Raw genomic sequence first — 23,305 nt, 5'->3', positions numbered from 1 at the left:
GAGGAGAGGTAACTCCGAGTCTGGTGGGGTCCCGAGGCTGTGCTCTCTGTCACCGCGGGGCTTAACCTCCATGAGCTTCATTTCCACTGCTCTGAAACAGGTACAATCCATCCCTACTGCCCTGGGTTGTTGGGGGCAAATCACCTCTGTGAGAGGCCTAGAGGGTGCCCAGTGAATGTGCATCCTGTCCTCCCCAGTTCCCTCGTGCCCTGCGTCCGCACTTCCCTGGGGCTGGGAGGAAGGGTGGCCCCATATGCTCTCTCTCCAAGGACACCCGGCCCTAACCCAAGTCCAGCACTGCGTTGCGGTCCATTGCGGTCATCCCAAATGGATGACCTGGGGGTCCCTGTTCTGGATTGCAAATTGGGGACCCCTCTCAGTGCACCATCACTCCATGATGCAGAAAGCTGTGCAAGTACTGCAGAGACAAGTCTCTTGGTGCCAAGGGACTCCACTCTCAAGCCACTGGGGTTTTCAGGTTTTTCTCAGCAGCAAGGAACAGAACCAGACGGGGATGGCCCCCCACGCCCAAGCAGAGAAGGGCGCCAGAATAAAGATGGAAGGCATGTCGGGTCCTGCTCCTGTCTCAGGTCTCCCCCAGAGGCGAACCCAGCGGCTTCTCCTCCCCGCCACGACCCCGACTGCAGACATCCTCATATATAAGGGGCATTAACCTTGCCTCCACTGCAGGCCCCAGGGAGAGATGGTGGCCATGTAAGCACTTAAAACTTGAACCCACAGGTCAGCCCTCCTTCCTCCCTCCTCTGCAGAAGCCCCAGAGTTGGAGGCTGCGTGGGGACAGACGCCACAGCCTTAGAGAGACAAGTCACATCCTCAGCTTCCCTCAACCTGTGCAAGCACTGAGTTGCCATGGTGACGCTGCAGGCACGAGATGCAATGGCTGCAGATAGCATGGGTGCTTCTAGGGCTCGCGGCCCCGAGTGGATGGCTGTGGGGCCCGGGAGGCGAGGCGATTGGGTGGGCCGGGTGGGGGAGGAGAGGGCGGCCTCCTCCAGGCTCAGCTGGTAATTGCTGCTAAGTGAGGGGCTGTCATGGAACCCAATACGCAGGCGGTGTGGGCCCCCGCTCTGCACCCTGTAATTACTGCACCAGACAGCAATGCTTACTCCCTGCGTGGGGAGAGGGGGGGACGGTGCGGGGAGCAGACAGGAAGCTCTCATCCACCTGAGCCGGCGCGGGGCTGTGGCAGTCTCTCCCGCCCAGGAGCAGCCTCTCCGGCAGAGGTGGGAGGCCCCGGCCCCTCCTCTTGGCTGGCTCGCCCCACGTCATCCGTCATCCGTCATCCGGTGTGGAGCGTGCGCTCCCTCTCAGCCCGGCCTCTGGGCTTGCAGGATCCAAGGGGGGGGGGCAGAGGTGCAGGCACAGAGAGGGCCCCACCTCCGGGGAGCTCCTGGAGTGGTACCTCCATTCTCAGAGGGCAGTCTGCCTGCCCTGTGACTGCCCAGCGGGAGGCAGATCTCTTCGCATTCCTCCTGAGCCTGGGGGCTCTGAGGACCTCAGGCTAGTCTCTCCCCCTCCTAGGCCTCAGTTTCCCTCCCTTCCCTCCCGCTGGAAGACTGCGGGTGGGTCTCCATCATTCTTAAGGGCTCTTCTACAGCAGGGCTTGGCGGACTGGAGCCGGCAGGCAGCGTCCTGGTTTTGGAAGTGAGGATTCCCTGGAACAGAGCCACGCCCTTTTGTGTCTGTGTCTGTCTGCCTCCCCGCTGCGCGGCGACAGGAGACGTGAGCGGCAGCCACGCGGACTATCCGGCCCTTCACAGAAAAAGTTTGCGGACCTGTTTCTAAAGTGTAACTATTTTCCTGGGTCTGACGGAGTGAGCTTTTTTGACTCCGATGTGATTAGAGCAATTCCTAACAAGCCCCATCGTGGTCCCCACCCGAAGACCCCGCTGTCCCCGTCCAAGGACCCCAGGCTCGGTGCGGCGCGGCGGCGGCCCGCGTGGTGCACTGGCGCCACCTGCTGCGAGTGCCTAGCAGCGCTTCCGCCAGGAAGTTCTTGGGGCGGGGGGGGGGCGCAGCTCGCGGGCTCAGGCCAGGCTTCAAAACCCTGGCACACCAGAGCCAGGATCTCACCGCAGCCTTCCTATTTTATAAAGACTGCAGTGTAGACGGGCGGTGTGATCGGTCCAAGGCAGGTGAACAGAGCTCAGGTCGCCGAGGCCCTTAAGCCATTCCATCTACGTTCCATGGGCATACGCTTGGCATAGTGCCTGGCTGTGAACCCTCGTTCCGTCACTCATTTAGGGTCTTGATTCCATGCTTGTGGAAAGAATTTGCAAAATAAACACTTATATATAACATTTAATCTGTTATCAATATTGACTCAATCTGATTAACTGAGACAATTGTTCCCATTTCACAGAGAAAAACACTGTGGTACAGAGAGGTTAAGTAATTTTCTTAAGGTCACACAGCTGAAAGTGACGGTCAGGATTCAAATGCAGGCTGTGAAAACACTAACCGCCCCAGAACAGTGCTCTGCACGTATTTTTTTCCCCTGCCTACAGGTGTGCTGGGGACCCGAGAGAGGGCACTGGGGCTCCAACAGGAGCGGGAGAGATGCAAGAAGCCTGGAGTCTGACCAGTCATGTGAAGGCCCCAGGCAGGGAAAGAAAGGGAGAGCAAGGCCCACACTGCCCCCTCCCGGCCCACCCCTCCAGGCAACACGAAATGGCCAGTGGACAGTAAATCCTTTATTTCCAAACTATAAATAGACCTGTACTGAGAAAAGACGGCTCCAGGTGATGAGGCTCCAGCCTCTGCATCACCCCTTCCCAACTGCCCCGCAGTGTAAACCCAGTCCCCTCGGAAACCTGCTCTGCCCCTGGAAATCACCACTGGGGCTGGCAGAGCCTAGCCAGCAGCTGAGCCCGGCCCGCTCCCCTGTCCCGCTGTGACTCCAGTGCGGTGTGGGCCCTGCTCTGGTCCGACACTCCCCCCTGTTCGATCAGCTTCCTAAGCGAGTCCCACCACGTGGCCATGCGCCGCCCCCCCCCCAGGCCCAGCCTGGGAGAGTCCTGGCCCACCACTCCCCGGCTGTCATGAAGGGCCCCCAGGGTCCCCAGGCTGCTGTGAGGTGTGAGGCTTGGGAGCAGCCTGCTTCCCAGCGGGTGTCCTGGCCCGTCACTGCTGCCCCTGGGCCACAAAGTACTCCTCCTCATCATCATTGTCGTCCTCCTCCGGCCGGCTGCCCCGGAGCAGCAGCTCTAGGTCTGGGTGGGAGCCCGGCCCCTTCAAGGGTTTAGGGCCACCATCACCTGGGGACAGAGAGAAACCAGCTGTAGACCCAATCATGGTTTCCTCGGTGCCCTCCGATGCGGGTGTTGAGTCACCCACGTCCCACCTATTCACCCCCCCCACTCCCTGGAGACGACCCCTCTTCTGAGTGGCGGTGGCAGAACCCCCAGGCTGACTTCCTGGCAGAGGGGCGGCCTCCGCGGAGGCGGCTGACCTGCGCAGACAGCCACCCCGCTGGAACTGCTCTGGGCAGGTCGAGAGCCACCTGCCTTTCTTGGATGGTGGCTGGGGACCCAGGGCTGGGTCGAGGGGAGGTCGGAGGGGCTGAGTCACACGGGGAGCGTCATCCGAAAAGAGGCTTCTGAGAGGGGCTCTGGTTACCTCTGGAGCGCAGGGCTTTGAGAGCAACGTGCAGGGAGATGCCTGAGAGGCAGAGGGCAAAGCCCAGCCAGTTCAGGAGGCTGATCTGATCCCCCAGCAGGTGAGCGGCCAACAGCAGCGTGCAGACTTCCTGCGGGCAAAGGCAGGAAGGGGAAGCGATCAGGAGGAGGAGCTGGCTCCTGTGCAAGGAGGGTGGACGGCAGGGGCACCGGGCACAACCACAGGGTAGGGCCTGACCTGCCGGAACTCCTGGGGCCTGGGCGGGCTGGCCAGTGGGGCAGAAAGGGGGCTTCCCTGAGCTCAGAGGACCAGGCGTGCCTGCAATGCTTTCCTCCCTTTGTGCTACTAGACGTGACACGGGAGGTGCTCTGCAGTGTTCAAAGAGGCAGACCAGACCCAGGGCTGGGAGCAGAGAGTGTCCAGCCCACAGCCATGTCCGCAGGAGTGAAGGACAGCTGTGCTTCCAGAAGGCACCCACATACGGAGAGCCCAACACAGCCAGAGGAGAATGCAGCATCACCCCAGGCTCCTGAGGGCACACCCTGGCCATGGGGTTCTGCATACACGGTGGCTGCCAATGTGACTGGTGGGATGCTTCGTTCTGAGAACCACAGCTCACGCCTCTTCCCAAGCCCTTTGGGGAGACTTATGATTCTGCTCCAGCATCGGTGTCTGTCTCGTCAAGGAGAAACCGCACCCCACCCCCATGGGCCCGAGCAGGGTGGGGTGAGGGGTGGCAGGGGAGGGGGAAGCCTGAGAGCAGAGGCACGTGTGCTGCCAGGCAGCAGTAAAGGCAAAACAGGCAAACACAGGGCACGTGCGCTAGCACTGTCCCTTGCTGTGACCATGGCAGGCATCACCAATTAATCACGGAACACTTGCCCAAGGAGTCTGGATGGGCCTTCTCAACCCATGGCGCCAGGCCACTGCCAAATGACCGGAGTGGGCGTTCATGGTAACATGAGAATGCATCCCAGGCCCGGTGGAGTCAGAATCCCAGCTCGGCCACCTGCTGGCTGTGTGTCCTGGTGTAGGAGCCGCCCACCTGTGAACCCAGGAGGCCCAGCCCCACCCCCAGGGCTGCGGCCACGAGGGGAGGGGTCTCAGACAAGAGCTTGGCACCCAGCACACTAGCCAGGCACTCCTGTCTTCCGTGCTGGGGCCTGGGGCATGGGAGCTGGGACAGAAGCTGCTGCTGAGCTCGGGGCCCGTGCTGTAAGACAGGGCTGGGGCCACCCCTGAGGCTGCACCTTAAAAATGCCCGCAATGGAGAGAGTGAGGCTGGAGGTTCTGGAGACCAGGAGGAACTCAGAGAAGCCCAGACCGAAGGCGAGGATCCCTCCAAGGAAGAGGCTCCCTAGGACCCGCAGGAGCAGCCCGGTGTCCTGGAAACGGAAGATCTTCTCAGATGTGGACAAATGGAGACCTGAAAGCAAAGGGAGAGTGGGAGGCCATGTGCTGGTGTCCTCAGGGTGTGGGAGACCCCACATGGGGCAGTCACATCCCTGCGCACCTGTGCACTCACTGCGGCCCTGAGGAGGGGGATGGGAGGTGGCAGAAAATGCTGTGCAGACAGCCTGACACCCGGGGACCTGGGGAAGCAGTGATGGCCCCCCGAGAGCCTCCGGGCTAGGGCGGAGGGCCTGGTGCTCTGCGGGCTTCCCCTGCCAAGGTGCTGACCTGCACATCTCTCGGAAGGAGCGTGACTTTGCGTGGCCTCTGCAGCTGTGGCAGGTAGTGGGCCAAAGAGAGGTGGGGTGGCCCATCGAGTGAGTGATGAGTGACTACTGTCAGAGCCCTGGGCCCCGGGGCGAGCCCTTGCTCTCGATGTCAGGTGGGACACCATGAACAGGGCCTCATTTTATCCTCCCAAACCTTCTCCATTTTAATCCGGGTCTTGCCATCACACAGCTGTGGGACGAGGCTGAGACGTACCCCCTCTTGGGGCCTGTCCCCCAGTGATAAAATGAGAGCATTTCGAGCAGACCAGCACTTCTCAGACAGACAATATATATTAAGTATAACGTGGGAAACGGTTCTCAAAAAGTAAATGCACACGAATATAGGACAAAGCCTTGTTCTATAGACACCCACGCGGGCACCCACACACCAAGTCTGGCTCGACTTCTAGAGGATTCCTGGCCCTCCGACACCGTCCCTTAGAGTGACTCCGTGGGTCTGTGCAGGAAAGGCCCCGGGCTAGGCACAGCTGAGACACCTGTGGGGGCTAGAGGCTGGCCGAGCACTTTGAGATTTTAGGAGGGAAGCACCAAAGAAATGCAGAGTGACAGTCCCTCCCAGGCAAACAGCCTCTCGATGTAGGACATCTTGTCTGGTGCTGGGCTCAGCAGTACTGCAAAGGCGTCGGCAAATTGAAGGGAATTCGGGAAAGAGCAACATAAGTAATGAAGGCGCTTGGGGGATTAATTTACCAGAAAAGATTAAAGGAGCTAAATCCATGCAGCTTTGCTAAGTGACGACTACGGGGGCTTCGGGTGTGCAGGGATGGGGAAGGGTGTCCGCGGCCAGGACGGGAGGGAGCGCGCTGGGTGGTACAGGGGGCAGAAGGTGAGGGTGGGGGGAGATGTTAACTGGGAGGAAAAGGAGGCTGCAGAGAAGAAGCTTCCCGGACAACGGGGCTGCATAATCATCTCAGAGAGGTTCGAGACGCTTCACTGCTTGAAACTTAAATGGATGTGGGACAGCATTCTCTGTAATGACCCTGAGGACAGAAGGAAGGGACTCGGGGAAGAAGGATAAACAGGGACAAAGACTCATCTCGAAACCCGGGAGGAAGTACGGAGGTGTGTACTCGCAGCCTAGATGATTCTCCCCGCCTCTCCTCTTCTCTGGGAGGTGACGGTGGGCGGGGGGCCCCCTAGCCAGCCTCCTGCGCTGTGGCCAAGGCTACACACATCATCCCGCACACTTCCACCCTCTGAACTGACGGATCCCACTTCCTGCGATGCCCTGCCCCCATCCGCCTGGCAAAAGCCCTTCCAGCCTCCACAATCCGTGGCCTGGCAAGTCTTTTTGACTTGGCTTTCCACCCTAGCACCCTGAAAGAATCCTGGTCCTCTCCTCCTTCGAAGAGACAGAACACATCACAGTTAAGAGGAAGGACTCGGGAACCACCTGCTGGAACCCAATTCTGGCTTGTGGGGCAAGGTTATCTTTACTTCTCTGCACCTGCTTCTTTGACCTGCATGATGGCCATAATGCTAGTGCTGCCACAGGGGTTTGGAGGAGTGTAAGAGTTAGTATGTTTAAAACGACCAGAACAGGGGCGCCTGGGTGGCTTAGTCAGCTAAGTGTCTGCCTTCAGCTCAGGTCATGATCTTGGAGACCTGGGTTCGAGCCCTGCACCCGGCTCCCTGCTCAGCAGGGAGTCTGCGTCTCGCTCTCCCTCTGCTCCTCCCCCCTGCTCATGCTCTCTCTCTCAGATACATAAATAAATCTTTTAAAAAACAACCCACATCAGAACAGCCCTGGCATACCTGTCGGGCTGTACACGTCCACTGTCATTATCGTCTGTTGTCTTTTATCTACACTTTCTGTGTACGCATTTCTCGTGCTGGATTCCAGCCCTCTGCTTTAATGTCTGTCCAGCCCTTAGACCAGGCACTGCCGATGGAGGGACCGCATCTTCCATCTCTGTAACCTCTGCAGCACCCATGGAGCTGGGCTCAGAGCAGGGAAGGGGCATCTGTCGTACTGAGGTGCCCCCAAGACGGACGACCCAACATACCTTCAAATATGGCGAAGAGAGGGAAGAGCCCCAGAAACATGAGTGGCTGCAGGTGGAACATGGTGTCAATGGGGTTCTGGAGCCCTGCAGAATGAGGACGGGGTGAGCCGTCAGGGTGGCCTGGCCCGCCTCCGCCCGCCTCCCCCCTGCCTGGGCCCACGCTCACCGAGCTCCGCCTTCTGCAGGAGTATCTGGGTGAGGGTCCAGCGAATGCCGCCGATGAACGAGGCCCCCAGCACCAAGGCGAAGCCCTCCACGTTGAATTGTGTGGACTTGTAGGTGAACATGAAGAGGCCCCCGGCGATGAGGAGGACCACCAGGACCAGAGCCGCACGCTACCAGGATGGGGAGCAGTGGCCACTGACCGCAGGGTCCCCAGTTTCTCCACCCTGGAGCGTGGGCTCAGTAGCTATGTTGGCTGACCCTGCGGCAAGAAACCCTTCTCCCCCGCGACCTCGGGGGTCCCGGCCAGCTCGTTCCCATCAATGTAGGCAGGGCTGACATTCAGTGGACATGTACCCAGCATCCCTAGTTGATCTAAACTTCTAAACAGCTTTCCTACAGCTGGTCTAGGCCCCCAGGAGGTCCCCCAGTACCCTGGACCTAGCAAATAAAGGGTGACTGCCTCCAGGACCCCGCTGCACCTGGCCCTTATCCTTGAACCCTTTCTCCTTCTGTCATTCTTCTGGTCATTACACCTGCCACGCCGGTTGCTAAGTATTCTCAGCAGTGGCCTGTCCTAGGGCCTTCCTCAGCGATAGGAGTTATTGCCAGCTGGGCTGGGCTCGTCTCCTCTGTCACATAGCGACAGGCCACTGCTCAGACACCCCTTTTAGTCTGAGCATCTGTGGGGGTAGGAGGGACCAGGGGAGCTGGGGCCTCACCAGCTCCTCCAGCTTGAAGATCAGGGAGAAGATCAAGATGAAGAGGACAGCGGAAGACTTGGTCATTGTGTACCTGCAAGGACAAATGACCCATGATGCACCAGCGGGGCCCAGGGCTCAGGCCCGCCACCAGGACAGGAGCCCATGGACTGTGCTGGAGAAGGTGGGAGGCTGTGGGGACCTCTGACTTCCCTGAGGGCAAATGGCTCTGCTCAGGGCAGCTGGGCAATCTGGGTACAAAAGATCAAAGGAAGGCGACCTGAGTCATCTGGGCTGATACATGACCTTTAAATGGAACAAATCTCTGTGACCAAGGGACCTCTGACTATCGCTAGAGAGAAGAGGCTGCGGGTCAACTGTGAGCTCCCGAGTCCTCTTATTTATCTGCCCCTCTGTGACTGGGTTCAGGAAGGAAGGAGGGGAGGAGGAAAAGAGAAGGTGGGGAGGACGCCCCCTGAAGTACAAGGTCAGAGCTGAGAAACAGCCGTTACACGTGCCCCTCTGTGCAGCCACGTGCACCACACCGGCCGGTGCCCCTGCTGCCCGGCCTGATGGGCACCGTTCCGAGCCCCTGGCTCCCCCAGCCCACCAGGCAGGCAGGCGCAGCACCCCTCTGAGCCCGGGGTTACTGCGGGAGCGCTGCCGGGTATCGGGGCGGAGCTGAGAGCAGGGGCTGCTCCCAGAGCGGCCAGCCCACAGGCCCAGGGCTGGACAGGGTCAGACAGAGGGGCCAAGCCTGGAGGAGGGTGGGGGGCGGCTGGGACTCACAGCGAGACGGTGATGTAGAGGAAGCTCCAGTTGGACAAGCCCACGTCAAGCGCCGTTGCCAGTGCTGCGGAGACAGGGGCGCCCGCCGGACACGCAGCCGGGGCGGCCGGCATGGGCGGGCCAGGTGTTCAAACACTTCCATGAGGCCCCCGAGTGCTCCCTGCTTTGCCCCAAACACCCCGGCTTTCTCTCGGGCCCTTGGGCCTTCCTTTCACAGCAACTGAAGGGTTAAGTCCTGGCCAAAAAAGGGAGGGGGTGTCCCTCCAGCATTAGGGCTGCAGGCTGTTCTGACTGGCTAGGGCTGGGGCGGTATGGTCCCCCCGAGGAAGAGTATTAATCCCGTCCGTCCCCCCGAGGAAGAGTATTAATCCCGTCCGTCCCCCCGAGGAAGAGTATTAATCCCGTCCGTCCCCCCGAGGAACAGTATTAATCCCGTCCATCCCCCCGAGGAACAGTATTAATCCCGTCCGTCCCCCCGAGGAACAGTATTAATCCCGTCCGTCCCCCCGAGGAACAGTATTAATCCCGTCCGTCCCCCCGAGGAACAGTATTAATCCCGTCCGTCCCCCCGAGGAACAGTATTAATCCCGTCCGTCCCCCCGAGGAACAGTATTAATCCCGTCCGTCCCCCTGAGGAACAGTATTAATCCTGTCCGTCCCCCCGAGGAAGAGTATTAATCCTCTCCGTCATCCCTTATGAGCAATTCTTCAGAGTGGCTTCTCCTCCCTGAGGATCGAAGGCACACTCCTCGTGGAGGACCTGCTCCTCCAGGATCTGTCCCTGCCACTCTCTCTTTTCTCCCACTTCTCCTCACCAGCGCAGAGCTCCCCGTGTCCCGACACGCTTTTGGTTCCCTTGCAGACCCGCACAGACACTAAACCCTCGGCCATTTCAGCCCATGCTCTGGGAAGCCCTCCCCACTGGGTCTGCGCTGCTCCCCCCCCGCCCCCGCCGCCCCGTGCTCCGAGGTGCCCTCATCGTCCCACTGCAGCAAGGTGAGGGCAGGTGTGGCCTCAGTGCGCCTGGTCAAGGCCGGTGCTGCATTGGAGACTTTTCCTGGTGCGTGCGAGCATGCATGTTGTGTGTATGGGGGGGGGGGGCTGCAGAGGACACAAGAGGCAGAAGTAGGGCTGCGGGGAGGCAGACAGGGTGAAGTGGGAGGGGGGGATGGAGAGGGCCTCCACTCCACGCCACCAAGGCTCCTTTTGTCCTTGGCCAACGGCTTTCCAAGCGACCCCCCCGTCTCGCCCCCACCCGCCCAGGGCCAGGGCTGCCCCACGGCCACGTACCTGTGGGAGCTACTCTCCTGAGGTAGTCCGTCCAGCTCAGCACCACGCGGGCCCTGTGGCTGGAGCACTGAACCAGGGCCCTGGACAGGGCAGAGAACAAGAAGATCACGGCCAAGTGCAGCATCGTCATGAAGAGCGGGAAGTGGAAGCTCTGCGGAGCCCAAAGCACAGACAGACCGGCTGGCTTACAGCTCCGCCTTCGTCCGGCTCCCCCTCCCTCCTTGCCCTGGCTGGGGGCAGTGGCGCTAACTCCGTGGTTCATCAGGGCTCTGCAGCGGCCAGGACCCCCCACCCCCACCCCACACTGCAATCACTTGGGATGAGAGACTTATAGTTCCATTTTGGAGATCATGCCGAGAGCAGGTGGCAGACCGGGGCTCAACTGGACCGTGGTGCGGTCTCCACCGTGTCCACCGGCCCGTCTGCTTCCTGCTCCAGCGCCCCCCCACCCCGGGTCATAACCAGTGCTGGCCAGCGCAGCAGGACCAGTGATTAAAATACTGAAGTCTGGGGCGCCTGGGTGGCTCAGTCGTTCAGCATCTGCCTTTGGCTCAGGGCGTGATCCCAGGGTCCTGGGATCGAGCCCCACATCAGGCTCCTCTGCTGGGAGCCTGCTTCTTCCTCTCCCACTCCCCCTGCCTGTGTTCCCTCCCTCGCTGCCTGTCTCTCTGTCAAATAAATAAATAAAATCTTAAAAAAAAAAAAAATACTGAAGTCCCTCTCTACCGGTTGGTAAACAGTTGCTGCCTTAATCCCAAGTTACCCTAGTTCATCCTCGGTGTCTCTCCGGTTCCCAATTTCCCTTCGATCCACCCATTTGAGGGGCACCCCCGGTGTGGCAGGGCTCTAGGGCCCTGTCCCATCGCTAGCGTGACTGGCTTCCAGGCTGATGAGTGGAAGTCCGTGCCATGCTATTGCTAAATATTCGGGGACGCTGCGGCCGTGCCCCCCCCCCCCCCGCCCACGAAGCCTCCCGTTACCTTCGTCAGCCACTTGTTGTAGAAGGTGATGCCGATGGAGAAGCCGTAGTAGAGGAGGACCAGCCCCAGAGTCAACACCGCCTTCCACACAAAGGCCACGTCAAGGGCCCACCTCCCCATCCGGGGAAGCTGCAAATCCCTTGCTCTGGGTCAGTGGGGGCGGGCAGCTCTCCCGAAGACGGCCACGGGAAGCGCCAGCCGAGCAGGGCCACGACTTTCAACAAAGTCTCCTGGCTGGAGGAGTCCTCTTTGCCTCCATGATTCGGAATCATCCACGGAGACCCTGGCACAGGCCTCACCTTAGGGGCTGGTGGCCCGAGCCAACCCTCTCCATGATTAAGTGGATGCAGGGCGTGCAGGTCCCCAGGTCGGAGGCTGGAGGAATGGAAAGGAAGCTTGGGTGGCCCGGCGGAGGAAGGGCTGCCCGATGGGTCCACCCCACCCCTGCCCGCAGGGAGCAGACCACAGCGGACCCAGCGGGGGGCAGGAAGGGGCGCAGGCCCGGCAAGGCTTCACAGAGCTCCAGTCCCGTCCACTCTGTCGCCTCAAGCTGTTCTCCATGAATTGCTGCCGAACTGACCTTTTAAAAACGTAAATCTGATCATGTCAGATCAGATGTCAGTCCTTCAGTGACTCCCAGGCTCTTATGATAAAGACCAAAAGCCTTCCTGTCAGCTAAGCCGTCCTGACCTGTCCCTGCTGGCCTCTCCAGCCTTAGCTCCGGGCCCTCTGTCCCCATCCCAGCCGCTGCCTCAGTTCCCCAAACACACGGGCTCTCTCCCACTGCCTGGAGGACCAGACGCGCTGCCCACCCTCCATTCCTTTCCCAGCGGACGCTATGCAACTTCAGCTCAACTGTCACCTCCTCCTTGATGGGGCTGCTCCTACGGCTCCCCTACTTTCCCTCTGCTGTACTTGTGCAGGGCACGCCGATCTGAGTGGCATCTGTCCCCTGGGAGGCTGTGAGCTCCTGGAATCAGGACCCACCACGCACACTGAGTTGTCCACACGGTTCGATGACTCAGTGCAAGAGAGCGGGCACCTGCTTTTCAGGGCGCTGATCCGATCTTTAAGGCACTAAAAATGCACCAGGAAACCAATACCTACCCTGCCCTTGGCCTCTAAGGACCACTCCCATAGCGGCGGTGCCTGCTTTAGGTCTTGCTGAACTAAACCACTTCCCGCCTTTCCATTGAGGCAATCCTAACGAGCGTCCAGAGCACCCAGGCTCTGAGGAGACCCGGCTGACCCAGGTCCACAGGTACCCCACCTGCGGCTTCATGTGTGTGTCTCCAGTCCCCATCTCCGCCTCTGAGACGTTCCCAACCTGCTGAAATGCCACCTCCTTGAAGCCTTCCTAGAACCATCTGATCAGACATACCCTACTTCCCCCACCCCCAGTCCTTTCTGGGAGTAATTTCACTCAGCTCTGGACACTGGAAGCTGGGTTATCACTGCCCTCCCCCGAGGCAAACCGGGAGCCAGCATAAGGCTTTGCTGGAAGGATATGGTAGGGCTGCGCTTCTCTTGAGGGAACTTTGGAAACCTGTGGGGGTGTTTTTGGGGAACTCTCTTAGCTTTTAGGGATATGATGGGGGGGGTCTCTGAGAGTGTCCACATAACTAAGAATTGCTCCGCAGCCTTTGTAACTTTGACAACCCATGCAGGTCTAAGACTCACCTATAATTACCTGAACCTCGAACCCAACTGTTTTTTTTTTTTTTTAAAGTAAATTCTACCCCCAGCGTGGGGCTCGAACTCAAGTCACGTGCCCTAGTGACTGAGCCAGCCAGATGCTCCAAGAACCCAACTGTCTTACCTGTGACGAAGAGCAGTTTTTCTGTGGTTCTACTATGCACTGCAATTTCCAAGAGTATGTTTGCCACGCACGTGATTCTGCTAACGAGTTTGGAGAAAGCACACCATCTACAGCAGCGGCCCGCACGGCTGCTAGCACGCTCCCCGAGGCCCTGCGGGTGGTGGGAGCGCGGGCTGCCTCACTGCTGCTTCTAGCTTCCTTGTACCCCGAACGGACGTCCTTAAACATACTCAATTCTCAATGACCTTTTCTTATCAGTACGCTGACACCTCCCCGCGCCTCCCGAAGAATCCCCATGGCCTACTCGTCCGTCCATGCTGGATGTCTAATACCAGGCACTCACCCCCGTCCACCCAGCACGGACTCCCGAGCCCCAGGAGCTGTCCAAACCTGCCCCTCTTCCCACCCCAGCCGGTGGCACCTCCACTCACCCGGTTGCTCAGGCCAGAAATTTTGTTCCCACCCTGAGTCCTCGCTCCCTCAGCCCACATTCAAACAGCAAGTATTGTCATCTCAGTCTTAAAAAAGGATCCCCAAATACGGTCACATCTCCCGACCACCACTGCCCTCCAGGCCACCAGCCTCTCTCCCCCACACGACAGGTTAGTCTCTTCCACTTCTCCCCGCACCTCCCGCCCGCCGGCTCCTGCTTGTACAGCTAGGCAGTGGGGTACATGGGCACCAAACCTATGCCTAACAGACCTTAAGGCCCATATTCTTTCCCCTACACCCGGGTTTCTCCATCTTGGCATTACTGATACTCGGGGCCAGGTAATCCTTTGTGCATTGTGAGATGTCTAGGAGCAATCCTGGTCTCTACCTACTCGATGCCTAGAGCAGCCCCCTCCTCCTCCTCCCAAGCTTGACAACCGAGAATGTCTCCAGACAGGGCCAAATGTCAGGGGGGCAAAAGTGCTCCCTGCGGAGAATGACTGCTCACACCACACAGGCAACCACAGGGCCTTCTACCTTTAGTACCGGCTCTCCGTGGCTCCCGCCCACCGCAGAGCGGTCTGGACCTTTCTGTGAGTCAACTTCTCGCATCTTCTGCTTTTCGTGCAGTTCCTGCTCCAACACTGCAAGCTGTGCCACCCCCCTCTCACCTCCTGCTCAAGTCCCAGCCTTCCTTCAGCCAGTCCGGGTCCTCCACCTCCAGAGAGTCCCTGTGATTACCCCAGCCAGCAGGGAGCACTGTTTCCAAGCTAACAACACTCATTCTCTTACTGTCATTCCGTCATTTAACCCCAGACACAAAATCAGCCTCAGCTAGAAGGGCTCTTGGAAATCATGTAGCCATTTACTCAATGGTCATTTATTAAGCACCACTGTATGCCTAGCATTGGAAATAGAGATACGATAAGGTCCCCACCCCTTTTTTATGATAAGGAAAACCAGGCTGAAAGGGGCAAATGCTCTTTTTCACATCTCATTGCCAAGAAGGGAATTCCAGATTGTGCATGACTTTCCCCAGGGGGCAGCCTAGCGGGGAGCAGCAGGCACATCAGGCTAGACTTGGTGCACAGCCCCCCCGCAGCACCTGGCTCCCCTCAAGCTCTGTGACTGTAACATGGGCTGTGCAGTTTAGTGCTACCAGTGTGGGCTTGGAGTGAGAAAGACCAGGGATCCAGTCCTGGCTCCTCTATGAACATCGGGACCCCCGAATGACCTGAACTCTGGACCTCAGCTTCCAGTAAAGGAGGATAAAATCATCTGCCTCTTGGGAGGGGAGCCGATGGCATCAGGTACAGCGCTTGATGGTGACTTGTGGCACAGGCTTACAACCCTCCTGGCCCCCTTACAGCAAAACTCCCCCAGGGTCCCCTGCACTACTGTCCCTACTCTCCTGCCACCCAAACTCACTTCAGCCTGTCCCCACTGCTCCACTGAGTCACCACACCTTCCACCTTGCTGCCCCTCTCAGGACCAAGTCTCTGTCTTCATCGGCACCTTACAGAACTGACCACTTCCTCCTCCTGGTAAAGCCTCTTGGATGCCACACCATACTCTCCTGCTTTTTCTTCTGCTTTTCTGGACTCCTGGCCTTCTTTGCTGGCTCCTCCTCATCAACCAACTGGTAAAAGTTGAATACCTGAGGGTTGGATCCTGGCTTCTCTTCTCTTCATTCTCCCTTGAGTAATCTCATCCCATCTGACAGACATTCCAGTGATTTCTACATTCTTTCCATTAGCCCTACCCTTCTCTGGCAGCTCCAGGCTGGTACATCGAACAGTCTACTTGGTAGCTGCACCCAAGATACCTCAAACTGAAGGTGTCCCCAACCTATTCCCAAGTCATTAGTAAATGCCAGCACAATATACCTGGTTTAAAGCCTAAGCCCCCAAATGAATGATGAACTCACCCTTGACCACTCTGTCCTTCCTTCCTCCAATCCTATCCTGTCAGATCCTCCTCCCAGATCCCTATAGACCAGCTACCTGTCTTCGCCTGCGCTCTGCCATCAGCCTAAGCCATGTTGATCTCTCACCTAGGGACTGCAGCGGTCTCCTAACTGGTGTCCCCGCTTCCTCCTTCCCCGACAGCCTGGAGTCCACACAGCAGCCTGAGTGAAGGCTTACTCACCGAAAGCAGACCACGCCCTCAAAGGGCGAATCCCAACCCCCTAGCAGGCCCTTCCACCATCTGGCCTCTGCCCGTGTCTGCAACCTCGTTCTCCCGCCACTGCCCCGGAGCCCGCCACGCTGGCCCCTGGCCGCTCGCCAGGCCCATCGAGCCTACGTCCTTCTTTGCACTGAACATTCCCTCTTCCGCGGACCTTTGCTCGGCTGAACCCAGCTCGAGGTCCCGCTCCTCATCCTCTTGGCACCTCCCATCACCTGACGTTGCCCTGTTTGCGCACGTGTTTACTGCGCGCCCCACACTCCCACCCCACCGCGGGATGCCGCCTCTCGGAGGGCTGGGTCGCGTCCGCGAAGTTCTGCCTGGGTCGGGACCCTGCCCGTCGCCGCACGCGCGCGAAGCTCTGGGGAAGCGCGCCCGGCAGGCGGCCGGGGAGGGCGAGTGGAGGCCCCGGCCCCTTCACGGCGCGAACGCGGAGGCTCGGGAGGGACAGGAGCCCCGGCGGGCCGCTGCGCGCAGAGCCCGGCCGGGACCCCGCTCCCGGACCCTCCCCCGCCCTCGGGAGCGCGCGCAGGGCCCGCGGCGCGCCCACTCACCTCAGCAGCGGGCGCTCCGGGCTGGATCCTCCCGCCGGAAGTGCGAGGCCGAGCGCCGGCGCGGGGGGAGCACTTCCGCCAGAAGAGGCCGAGGGGCGGGGCGGGGCGGGGCGGGGTGGGGCGGGGCTCCGGAGGTGGGCCGGCCGGCACAGTCCCCAGAGTCCCAGCGCCAAGCAACCTGCCGTGCTGTCTTTGCTTGTGTCTCCTGCGCTCCATCGGCCTCGTTCTGGAGCCCCAGTGCGTGCTGCGATGGCATGCGCACCCGGGGCAGCCGGAAAAGAGCCACCTGTTTACTTCTGTTGAACAGAGTACCTTATTCCAGCCCAGTGCTGGGCAACCATGGAACCGCAAACATGAAAAATCTCTCATGGGCTTTTTCTTCTGAGAGCTTAAGTCGGCTGGGGAGTGATAAGTCAGGGGCATTAAATTTTAGGACTTAGAAGATCCATGGGAGATAATAAATAATACACATTTGTGAAACATTTTGTGCGCCTGAAACTTTCTAAGAATTATCTTAATTTCAATAGGTTGAGTGGAGGTTGTGAGGGAGTGTCGTGGCAGAGGAAATAAGGAGAGGGGAAGGCTGGTGCCCGTCTTAAAGCCCAGTCGTTTATAAGGGGAGTTAACAAAAGCTGTGGTTGGAAAAGTAGCTATGGGGCAGGTTGCAGTGGTCTCAAAAATGCCAGCTAGGAAATTCAGATCTTACTCATGTTGGAGGATGGATTAAAAGCGGCACAGCCCGGGACCAGAACCCCCAGGAGGTCAGAGCAGGCTAGGGTTGCAGAATGAGGCCCAGTTAGGGGTTTTTTGCCCTCTCTTCCCAGTGCCTCCTGTGCTCTCTTCTAACACTGGCTGCAAACATGGATCCCGGGGGGTGACTCAGCTGGCCTCCCTGGCCCCTCTTAACAGAAGGTTCTAGGCCAGAGTGTAAGCAGCGCATTATGCAAACCACTGCTGCCCCCCGCCCCTGCCAGCTGACATCATGCAGGCATTAGTTCATTCATTCAGCACTTACCAAGCACCTACAATGGCACCCATCACTGCCCGAGGTCTTGCCTGTATCCAGTCTTCAAGGCCTGTGCCACATGCACTTGATGTGCCTTTTGAAAGAGACTGGCCTCGCCCCCTTCTCTCTCAGGGGGAAAAGAAAGTATCTATTTTCATCGCCACCCTCATTCAAGCCTCCCAGCTACCAAGGCTGAGTTTTGGAGCAACGGCCTAAAACACCAGCTGGAAGGCTGGGCACTAAGCACCGGCGACACACAGGGTGAAGAACGTGTCTTCTTTGTAAGTCACAAGAATGTGAGCTGTTCTCTGACTGTGCCCCTGGCAGGGATAAGAGGGAGGATATGTTCATGGGGGTGTACAGCATGCCGTTTCCTGCTGTGCCCGGCAAGCCTGAGCGGAAAACGCTTTGTCCTGCTGCAGCAATCTGGGAGCATCCCTAACTGTCCAGGTGAGCGCGCGCGTGCGTGTGTGTGCACACGTGCACACACCCAGGGAGGGCAGAGTGGTTGTAAAGGAGGAAGTCTCCCAGACATGATGAAATGAAGCCTTGTCAAGGTGAAAGCTCCCTTGGGCACAGAGCAAGTACAGAGAAACAGCTGTTAATAGGTACCACGGTTTGTACATGAAAGAGTATTTATTGAAAACATGGTTACTGACAGGAAGCTCCTGGCTGCTCTCGGGTTACTCTCTTGGCCCACAACTGGAAGTGGTGTTTTTGTTTTTGTTTTTTTAGGGGGAGCCTCCAATTTTCTTTCCCCTCAAACATTCCGTTCTAGGATAGGTAGATCTTATATAAATATATATACACGTCTGTATAAGTATGGCCTCTAGTAAAGAAAATATATAGTACACTCTTCATCGGGCAGTACCTACCATGCCGGGCTACCAATACTGAATGCCACTGTGTTCCCACGTCCAAGGAGAGAGGCTGGGCGCGTGGTGTACAAGTGCCGCAGCACCAGGGAAGCCCCGTTGGCACAGCTGTGGCCTCAGCTAGCTCCCTGAAATCATGGCCAGTGGCAGAAACCACAGCACTGGGATGGGGGGAAGGGAAGGCCAAACTTCCTGAGGTCGGGGAGGCCAAAGGAAAGCAAAGAGGAGGGGGCTGCCATTCAGGTTAGATGGGAGATTTCTCTAAGGAAGGAGAAGATAAAAATGTGGGGGGACGGGGGAAGGGAGTGGACTCTAGTGGCTTCACCAGTCTTGGCCCAGGCCTCGTCTGGGCTCTCCCTGCAGAGTTCTCTGAGACTAGAGGGTAGGACATAGCTCGCACGTCTTTGACTTCCCAGGATGAGAGCCTGAGAGCTTGGGAGGGAGAACTTTCCATCTGCCCAGACAACTGTGTGGGCGAGAGAGATCTGGTGGCTCCGGAGACCAGAGATGTTAGAGCCGAGCCTCAGTAGCAGCAGCTTGTTGGCACTGAATGAGGCCGGAGTGAGCCCTCACGAAGGCAACAAAAGCAAGGGCAAGGCATCCACTAAGCAAAGGCCACGGCCTCCGCTTGGATCTGAGACACAGGCACGGGTCACCCGAAGGCAGTCTCTCGGAGGCTCTCAACACGCCCGGAACGTCTGTCCTCTGCGGGCAGCCTTTGCTGGGCTCGCTCTTGTCCACACGGGGATCCAGCTGACCGGAGAGCAGGCTCAGGAAGAAAAGGTGAGTGACTCTTGTTAACTCCAGCCCAAAGCAGTCCCTGGCCCGGAAGGCAAGGGGGTCTGCTGTTCATTCCTCACGCTCCGATCCCAGGCTCCGCGGTGACGGGGAGCGCCGAGCACCCTGCCTTCGTGACTTAGGGCGGGCAGGGACCAAGAGGAAGCTCTGGGTGGTCTGAGGTGAGTCTGAGGAACGGCTGGCATTTACTGGCCACCGAGGTCACTACAGATTCTGTACAAGCAAAAGACAAGGCACCAGTCTGTGGGTGTTTCTCCTGGGCCCCAAATCCCTTCCTCGGTACCGTGGAGTCTGGCTCCAGCCTCAGCCGTAGTGATAGACGAAGTCGTAGCTGCTGGGCTCCTTGGGCACTGGCGGCGGGGCTTCGGGAATCTGGATGTTCTCCAGATCCAGGAGCCGCAGCTTCATCTCCATGCTCAGGAGCGTGTCCAGGTCACTCTTGGTCAGCTCGCTGGACATGTCCTTCCCCAGAAGGGCACTGAGGCCGTCAATCCAGATGCAGTACTGTGGGAGCAAGTTGCGAAACGTCACAGGGTGGCCCCTGATCAGCCAGAGGCCCTGCCAAGGTCCCTTTGCTGAGAGGATTCACCACAGTCTCTCTTGACACTACTTAGTGTCGGCAAAGCTGGTCTGGGATGATGGCAAAGATAAAAGGGGAGGTGATCATTCACTTGCCCAAAAAAACCCTTTTGGCTTTTATGAGGGCTTTACACTGAAGCTTCCTAAGATAATCTGAAATAGGATTTATTTTTATTTTTTTTAAATATGATTTTTAAAAATGCAACTAATGGGGGCGCCTGGGTAGCGCAGTCGTTAAAGCGTCTGCCTTCGGCTCAGGGCGTGATCCCGGTGTACCGGGATCGAGTCCCACATCAGGCTCCTCCACTATGAGCCTGCTTCTTCCTCTCCCACTCCCCCTGCTGTATTCCCTCTCTCGCTGGCTGTCTCTCTGTCACATAAATAAATAAAATCTTTAAAAAAAATAAATAAATAAAAAATAAAAAATAAAAAAATAAAAATGCAACTAATGAATACAGCAAAATGAGACCCGAGTGCTGGGGCATCAGCTACCCAAAACTGCCCAGGAAATGAGCAACAGTTGGGGAGAATACATATTAGGTGAAAAATGTAGGACTCAAAAGGAATCACTGTAGGATCTCAATTTTCTTTTCAAAAAAAGTTAAACACACAAAAAAAGCCCAGTCAACAAATCTTAAAAATTAAGTGCCAGAGAAATTGAACTTGAGGGTCTCGTGATAAGGAGGAATAATAGAGAACTGTCGACCTATCCCTCTCTCATTCTTCCTGCTCAGTCTTTTTCCCTGCCTTTGCTCACCTGTCTCCCCACCTGCAAATTCTTCATTTCTTCCCAATAGAACTCCACTGGCAGCTCGGGGCTGCCGAAGAGCCTCCTCTTCCAGAAGCCCCACCTCTAGTGCCCTCTGATGCTCCCCGAGCTCAGCGGCCACGTGGGGCTCAAGCACAGTTACTCATGTAACCCAGAGTACCTTCCAGTGCTGCAGGGACATCTGCGGGAGGACCAGACCCATCTGCCTCAAAGCCCAGGCCAGACCCACTACCGCCTGTGCCCAGGAGCCCTGAGGAGGGAGGGTCTGTCGGGTTCGCTCGGGAAGGTGGCCAGGCAGAGACTGAAAAGGAGGAGAATTTTCCTAGTCCAGACAAGTTAGGTGGTGACCCTGTTTTTCTAATGGCAACTTACGGCTGCTGCTTTCGAGTAACCTGGAGGCCCAGCTCAGGGGGATGCACCCCAGCCTGGCAGATCCTCGGTGCCAGAAAGCCTTCATGACACGCTGTGGTTCCCTGCCTTCAGGGGATGTCCCTGTTGTGCCCACTCCCGCCCTCCGGCTGAAGAGTCACAGAGAGGGCTGGGCTGTCCACACTGCTCACCTCGTACTTGTTAGGTGCGATGAAGTTTAAGGTCTCATCAGGGTCATACAGGATGGAGAACGCCAACTCTAACACCTCCTGAAAGACAAAGGGTTTCAGTTCTGTGGCGCAGGGCAGTGGCCTGGGCTCTGTGCACCAAGATCTTGGCCAAGTCCTCGTCACCTGGCCCCGTCACTGAACGTGCTGACTCAGATCCACATCTGTCATCAGGCCCCGGACATGTGCACAGGTGTGGCTGGGGACGAGACGCGGTGGGGACGAACGCTAACTCACCCACTCCCCCCGAGTCACACCTACAATGCGGACGCTCCTAACACTGGAGAGAAATCAGTTCGCGACGCTCAACCCTCTGTATCTCAGAGTCCACGATTGTAGATTACCTTTGGTATGTATGTTGGCGATCAGACTGACGGTCTTAATGGTTTAGAAACCACAACCACCACAACAAATTGTGGCCAAAGATGAGAGAATTTAAGCATCGACAACATAACTGTAATGCACTGGAACGAATATCAATTTGCTTAAATCCATGAGTTCACAGTAACACTAAATGCAACAAAACAAAACACACACACAAAACTGGTCACTGCTGGACGATACCAGAGAACCAACTCACTGTTTTAAAAGCAGGTACTTTTATAAAAGGAAAGAAGCAAGGACTATTCTCCTTTCTTACATAAACTGGACCACTGGGAGGCCAGGAGTAGATGATGGTTAAGTTTCTCTTTAGAGAACTAGTTCAGCTCATAAATGAAAAGGAATGACCGCTTTAGCACACCACTACTTTGCAAATCTTAATTTACTCGTGGAAGAGGGACTTAGCGCCAGGAGTCTGCTAACATCGCAGAAAGAGAGACAATCACATCATATGTCTCTTGATAGAACATAATGCCACCTCGGAAGTCATCCTGCCCGCCCCCCCAAAAAAGGGGGTCAAACCAGAGCTGGATCAAGCCTCCCCCTAAATCTGTCCACCAACGTACAGATCTGGGACAGAGGAACAAGCTAAACTAGACCATGGGGAGACAATCAGCACACTTCCGACTCGGAGAAACTACCAAACAAGCAACCTGGTTTCTTCAACTAATAAACCTCAAAGAGGAAAACAAAGATGGAAAAGAGAGAGGGGAACTAGAGACTAATCACGATGTGCATATCCTATTTGGATTCTGATTCAGTGAACAGAACGTGTATGAGTATGCATGTGTGTGCACACGTGTGTGCACGTAAACATTTATATATTTTTATACAGAGAAATTATGTTATTTATAGGAATGCAAACATCTGTGGAATATTTGATATTAAATAACAACTTCTAAAATTTCTTTTTAGGTCTGATAATGGTATTGCGATTATGTTAAGAGTCCTTATCATTTACAGATACATTCTAAATATTTAAGAGGAAATGACATCATACTTGAGATTTTCTTTGAAGTAATAATAAGTGGATGGGTAGGACCCGCCAAGGTTGTTGAGGCTGGGTGACGCATATGTGGGGGTTCTATCAGTTTCTGTGTATGTTCAAAACTGTTCTTAGTAAGACCCGTAGGAATAATTCAGAGGAGAGAGTGGGGGTGGGAGAACGTGCAATTAAACGGCAGCCACCACCGACTGAACCATCCAGGCGTCACTGTGACAGTGACCGTGACCCTGACTCAGGCAGGCCTGCTGCTCCACTTACCTTGTTCTGTTTCAGAGCGCTCTTCTCTTTCATGTGGGGGCAGTCCTTCCCAGTGACAATGGCCTTAATGTCTGCAACAGGAACTGGGAAATGAAGGGAATTAGTCTCTGGAAGATCTATGCTGTGAGTGGGTCTTTGCATCAGTGCTGGAAGGGAAGCCCCAGTCCCCAGACCAAAGGGCTGTGTCAGCTCAGAGCCAGTGGCCTGGTGCTAGCTCCCCCTCTGTGGTCCCTTCCCGGGGGCCATGGCCTGCTGGGCCGTGTCAAATCTCACGGGGGGTCAGTTCAGGGCTTTGGGATCGTCTCCCCGAGGACCGGGGCCTTGGACGCTCACATCACTTCCTCGGCTCCGTGACGAAGGTGACAATGTCACCAGTGCAAACAGATGTGCTTAGGACCTGCCAGTCCCTGTCCTAAGGCCGTTACGTACATGACTCATTCAGTCCTCTTATGAAGGAAATGTGCCTATTACTGCCATTTTGCATGAGAAACCAAGGCAGAGGTGAAAATTAACTTGCCATTAATTAACATTAATGGCAAAGTGAGAATTCGAATCCAGGCAATCTGGCTCCAGAGCCCTGCTTATACCACCGCCTTTCAATATAGCCTGTAGCACCCCAACAATCTACTGACCCCATTCCCACTGGGGAGCCCACTGACATCCCCGAGCAGTCCTGTGAGTAGGCCAGGCAGACATGACCTCTGACAGATGAGGAGACAGGTCCAGGGAGACAAGC

General features: G+C 57.0%; 2 protein-coding genes across 8 annotated transcripts in view; both read right to left on the bottom strand.

The window, feature by feature from the left end:
* Positions 1-2,692: 2,692 nt before the first annotated feature.
* SLC35H1 (solute carrier family 35 member H1) lies at positions 2,693-16,353 on the bottom strand. Of its 5 annotated transcripts, none has more exons than XM_045804767.2 (10): positions 16,302-16,353; positions 11,310-13,279; positions 10,330-10,480; positions 9,040-9,103; positions 8,272-8,344; positions 7,554-7,722; positions 7,388-7,471; positions 4,890-5,065; positions 3,640-3,769; positions 2,693-3,278 (listed from the first exon to the last, which is right to left on the bottom strand). In XM_045804767.2, exons 2-10 carry the CDS (start codon positions 11,427-11,429, stop codon positions 3,145-3,147), a joined length of 1,101 nt encoding a protein of 366 aa, XP_045660723.2. In that variant the 5' UTR covers positions 11,430-13,279; positions 16,302-16,353; the 3' UTR covers positions 2,693-3,144. The 5 variants fall into 5 exon arrangements, with proteins under 5 accessions (XP_045660723.2, XP_045660722.2, XP_045660724.2 ...); XM_045804766.2 differs by having other exon boundaries at positions 11,310-11,684; XM_045804768.2 differs by lacking the exon at positions 16,302-16,353 and having other exon boundaries at positions 11,310-11,684; positions 13,129-16,177.
* A 1,570-nt stretch (positions 16,354-17,923) lies between these two features.
* The window catches only part of ELMO2 (engulfment and cell motility 2), a 38,141-nt gene continuing 32,759 nt past the window's right edge, over positions 17,924-23,305 (bottom strand). For all 3 annotated transcript variants that reach the window (XM_045804763.2, XM_087853534.1, XM_087853533.1), the window contains 3 exons: positions 22,570-22,652; positions 20,889-20,966; positions 17,924-19,484 (listed from right to left, as the gene is read on the bottom strand). In XM_045804763.2, the coding sequence (XP_045660719.1) occupies positions 19,284-19,484; positions 20,889-20,966; positions 22,570-22,652 (362 nt within the window). In that variant the 3' untranslated portion in view covers positions 17,924-19,283. The remainder of the gene's footprint in view (positions 19,485-20,888; positions 20,967-22,569; positions 22,653-23,305) is intronic.

Source organism: Ursus americanus, chromosome 22 (assembly GCF_024610735.1).
Source record: "Ursus americanus isolate L20-20 chromosome 22, mUrsAme1.1.p, whole genome shotgun sequence".
Lineage (NCBI taxonomy): Eukaryota > Metazoa > Chordata > Mammalia > Carnivora > Ursidae > Ursus > Ursus americanus.
Note: the sequence above shows the minus strand (reverse complement) of the source record. Positions and strands in the feature narration are given on the sequence as shown.

What these genes read in the sequence shown, in the direction of transcription:
- SLC35H1 (XM_045804767.2), bottom strand. Translation starts at nt 11,429, where the DNA reads ATGGGGAGGTGGGCCCTTGACGTGGCCTTTGTGTGGAAGGCGGTGTTG. An exon ending in TCTCTTCGCCATATTTGAAG is followed by an intron (nt 5,066 to 7,387) that starts GTATGTTGGGTC and finishes CTTTGCTTTCAG; the next exon opens with GTCTCCATTTGTCCACATCT. An exon ending in CCATTGCGGGCATTTTTAAG is followed by an intron (nt 3,770 to 4,889) that starts GTGCAGCCTCAG and finishes CTTTGCCCGCAG; the next exon opens with GAAGTCTGCACGCTGCTGTT.